The sequence below is a fragment of the Mustelus asterias genome, chromosome 30, assembly GCF_964213995.1.
Source record: "Mustelus asterias chromosome 30, sMusAst1.hap1.1, whole genome shotgun sequence".
Lineage (NCBI taxonomy): Eukaryota > Metazoa > Chordata > Chondrichthyes > Carcharhiniformes > Triakidae > Mustelus > Mustelus asterias.
The window spans coordinates 15,184,709-15,189,641 of NC_135830.1; the positions used below are offsets into that span (position 1 = coordinate 15,184,709).

Here is a 4,933-nt window from a genome sequence, read left to right on the forward strand (position 1 = left end):
ACACAGACACCGTAAAATATCATTGTTCCCTTACACTTTGTCCTCCTATTATAATCAAATGTTTGTTGGGCCTCTTGTCTCCCTTAATGTCAGATTACCTGCAGTTAAAATGACCTCAGAGACACTGAAACCGACCTTTGTGATTATTATACCAGACTCCAATCAGCCCCAGGAGCTGCAGTTGTAAAATACAGCAGAATTGGAATAACAGACAGGTTATTGTCTGATACTGACAGTGGCAGAGTAACACACACCGGAATCTAAATACATTATATCAATGGACCACGACTCACTCACACTATCAAATGAAACTTAAACTTTGGTTATGGTGCACGAGATACTGACTGTATTACCATTACATTGGATCAAATGCTGTGTTCACTAACATACTGCAACGTGACTCTTATTATTTGAACAAGCATTGTATTTGTTACACTCAGAGTAAGTCAGTGCTTTGCTGTGTTGTCTCTGTGCTCCATCCCCACTCTGATTGTATTGGAGCCTGTGTGTGTCATTGTTACACTGAGACTCTGTCACTGTGATTATTGGACAAGCAGCAAGTCACCGTCACAATGCCCGGCTGATTGACGGCAGCGTGGACCAATGGGAAGAGGGGGCAGAGCTGGAGGCCCGATCAGGAGCGGTTGGTCCTCCAACCATTAGGAGCAAACGAGGGGCGGGGCCAACTTTGACTCGAGCATGCGCAGTGTGAGTAAAGGCGATGGAAAACGGTTATTTTGGGCTCGGAAATCTGTTCGAGGTGATTGGCGGTACGGAGAGAGCAATGGATCGTCCAGGTGGGTGGAAACGCTGCGTAAGCATGTTGTGAGAGTCGCAAAATGCGGAAGAGAGCTTCCCGGACCCAGTTTGCACCGAGCGGGGCTGCAGCTCCTCATGTTCGTTTCGGGTTAACGTTCGCCATCTTTATTGGGGGCAATATGCAGCAGTGCGCACGTGTGGCCGCCATGTTTGTAGAGGGCAATGTTGTCAATCAGTGGGAGGAGCTTGTTCCCCAGTGTTCAGAATGGAGACAACTTGTCCATCAAACTGCATCAACCCTCTGAGTCCCAATGTCTTATTGATGAGGCAGAGCGGTGACAGAGAAGGAAAAAGAAAGGGAAAGTAAAACAGTAAATGCTGGAAAATCTCAGCAGATCTGACAGCATCTGTGGAGAGAGAATAGAACCAACGTTTCGAGACTGGATGACCCATAGTCAGAGCTTGTACACGTGTAAACAGAGCATGTAAACTTTGACACCTCCATGTACCCTTGTACACCTCTATCAATCTACTTTGCTCCAAGGAGAACAAGTTATCCAGCCTAACATTGAGGTGTATAAAATTCTGAGGGGCACAGATAGGGGGGACAGGAAGGAACTTTTCTCTTTAGTAGAGAGGTCAATAACCAGGGGCCTGGATTTAAGTTCAGGGGCAGTAGGTTTATAGGAGATGTGAGGGAAAGCTTTTTCACTCAGACGGTGGTGGGAATCTGGAACTCACTGCCTGAAAGGGTGGTAGAGGTGGGAATCATCATCACATTTAAGAAGAATTTAGATAAGCTCTTGCAATGCCATAGTATGGAAGGTTACACATCAAGTGTGGAAAATGGGATTAGAATAGAACGGTGCTTGATGGCCGGCACAAACACGATGGGCCGAAGGGCCTCTTTCCATGCTGTAAAACTCTATTGATCACCCACGTTGGCAGCAAGTTCAATATCATCATCAGTCACAACCCCCCTGTATCTTCACTAACTGAAACAATCCATTTAAAACATTTTTATCGAGAATGTAGCCATATTTCTTTTGGACTGGCAGCCTGCATGGAGACTTTCAGCTCTCTGTGTCCAGGACAGGAAACCGTGAGCATGGATCTGTCAATCAGCCTCAATCAGCATCTTCAGGAGAATTGGGAGGGTGAATATTAGATACAGCAGAGTGAGAATGGAGGGAGAGTGTGTGGGATGGAGATTCACAGCTTTTGGGGAATGAGAGAGGAAAGAATGTTCCATGGAAACTAGAATTGTCTGTTCTGAATTTCTATCCTGTACTGACTGTGATGAATTTTGTAAATTGTTTTTACAGGATATTAGAAGAGGAATCACACTGATAAATCTCAACTATCACATCTCGATCTGACAGAGTCACTCGATTCCTTGGATACTAAATATCCTCAGCCTCTGAATGGGAAGGAGAAATGTTTGACCGGTCTGTCCACTGCAAGATTTTAAGCAACAGTGTGACTGGAAAAACACCGGGACACAAACACACACCTGAGTGAGAGTGTTCCAGTGCACTGACAGTGGAAAGAGCTTTAACCAGTTACACAGCCTGAAAATACATTGCAGCATTCACAGCAAGGAGAGACTGTACACGTGTTCTCTGTGTGGACAAGGCTTCAAATGATTGACCTGCAATGATACAAGGAGACCGACAATATGGAAAAACCGTGGAAATGTGAGGACTGTGGGAAGAGATACAAAGCGCCCTCTCTACTGGAAGCTCATCGGCGCAGCCACACTGGGGAGAGGCCGTTCACCTGCTGGGTGTGTGGGAAGGGATTCACTGATTCATCCACTCTGCAGAGACACCAGCAAGTTCACACTGGTGAGAGTGCATTCACCTGCTGTCAGTGTGGGAAGGGATTTACTCAGATATCAAGCCTGCGGACACACCAGCGAGTTCACACTGGGGAGAGGCCATTCACCTGCTCTCAGTGTGGGAAGGGATTCACTGAGTCATCCAACCTACAGAGACACCAGCGTGTTCACACAGGAGAGAGGCCATTCAGCTGCTCTGCATGTGGGAAAAGATTCACTCAGTTATCTCAACTGCGGGCACACCAGCGAGTTCACACTGGGGAGAGACCGTTCACCTGCTCTCAGTGTGGGAAGGGATTCACCCAGTTATCCAACCTGCAGACACACCAGCGAGATCACACTGGGGAGAGGCCATACAGCTGCTTTCAGTGTGGGAAGGGATTCATTCATTTATCAAACCTGCAGACACACCAGCAAGTTCACACCGGGGAGAGGCCATTTACCTGCGCCGTGTGTGGGAAGGGATTCACTCGGTTATCCACCCTGCAGTCACACCAGCGAGTTCACACTGGGGAGAGGCCATTCACCTGCTCTCAGTGTGGAAAGGGATTCACTCAGTTATCTAATCTGCGGAGACACCAGCGAGTTCACTCTCAAGAGAGGTCGTTCACCTGCCCCGTGTGTGGGAAGGGATTCACTCGGTTATCCACCCTGCAATCACACCAGCGAGTTCACACCGAGGAGAGACCATTCACCTGCTCTCAGTGTGGGAAGGAGTTCTGTGATTCATCCACCCTGCTGACACACCAACAAGTTCACAAGTGAATATGGGGATTAGATTCTGCTGTTATTGTTTCTGCTCTCAATTACATCCAGGACTGCATTTTGTTCATTCTTGGCCAATGGGGAGGGTCGGAGGGTTTCTTTCTGCTGGACTGGCCGGTCTCATGACTTTGCCTCCAGTGGGCTGATGCTCTTCGAGTCTTGTTGCGAATCCCTGGTTTCAGATTTCACAAGGATCACAGAGTAAGACGGTGTTAGGAAATTCAGAGATATTTCGTCAGCATTTATTTTTGAAATCCCCCAAATGCCCCATCCAATTTCCTTTGTAATTGTTTATTGTCTCCACTTCCCTCACCCTCGTAGGCAGCGAGTTCCAGGTCATTACCATTCGCTGCATCAAAATATTCTCCCTCACATCTCTCCCTGCATATCTGACCCAAAATCTTCAATCAATGTCCCCCTCGTCCTTGTCCCATCAGCGAATGGGAACAGCTTTTCTTTGTCCACCTTATCTAAACCTGTAAGAATCTTGTCTACCTCTATCAAATCTCCCCTCAACCTCCTTTGCTCCAAGGGGAACAACCCCAGCCTGACATCGACAATAAAGAACAAACTAACAGAATACGTTAATACCTGAAATTAACTGTGGAGGTCGAATTTCTGTTTTGAAAATATTGCAAACATATTGTCCTGGACAATAAAGGAATTTGAATAACTCACCTTGAATGTGGGTGAAATGTGTTATGATCCAGGTCAGAAATCCAAGGTGTTTTAGAAAATCAGCCTCGCCAGAAGATTTGCACTCGAGTGAGTGTAAGGTGTTTCACTCCAGGTACGATTCAAGTGACCCACTAGGAAGCTTTTATCAAACAAAGTTAATTTAAGAACACAGTTAAAATATAATTAGAAAAAATAGCATAACTTTTACCAATTGCAATAAAAAGCAACCATGATCTTGCTTATATCAACCAGTGCAGCTTAGTGTTCCAAATCAAATAATCCCTACAAATATACACCCCATTCTAGGTTTTGCACAGAAAGCAGGTATGCTCACGTGATGCTGGATTTGGCAGCTTTTTAACACCTGCTGTGAATTAGCGCTTAAAATGTTGAATTCAAACTCTGCCTTCCCTGTCCTGGAACTTCCAAAACCGAGAGAGAGAGAGACTGCTTGCTTCTATGTTCCAGCTGGCAACTCTCAGGCAGCGGAATCTTCATTCTAGAGAGAGAGACGACAAACACTGCTTTCAGTTTGCAGTCCAGACAGCTTGTGACAAAATGAAACTAAAACTTTCTCCTGTTAAAAAAAAACTGTCCAAAGACAGCACTGACCTTTCAATCAGGCTCCACCCAACAATTCCAAAAGGATTATAAAACTCCAGGTCACTGTATTAGCCCAGGCTGAAAATCAACAAGATGCCCATTACATTAGCTTCATTATATTCATAGAATAGAATCCCAACAGTACAGAAAGAGGCCATTCAGCCTATCGGGCCTGCACTGACAATAATCCCAGCCTTTCTCCGTAACCCCACCTGTTCACCCTGCTAATCCCCCAGAAACTAGGGTCAATTTAGCACAGCCAATCAACCCAACCCACACATCTTTGGA

At 45.9% G+C, this 4,933-nt stretch overlaps 1 protein-coding gene across 1 annotated transcript; it reads left to right on the forward strand.

Moving 5' to 3' along the window:
* Positions 1-699: 699 nt before the first annotated feature.
* LOC144480756 (uncharacterized) lies at positions 700-4,040 on the forward strand. Its single transcript, XM_078200333.1, has 2 exons — positions 700-797; positions 2,085-4,040. The coding sequence occupies exon 2, from the start codon at positions 2,438-2,440 to the stop codon at positions 3,362-3,364; it is 927 nt and encodes a 308-aa protein (XP_078056459.1). The 5' UTR covers positions 700-797; positions 2,085-2,437; the 3' UTR covers positions 3,365-4,040.
* The last annotated feature ends 893 nt before the right edge of the window (positions 4,041-4,933 follow it).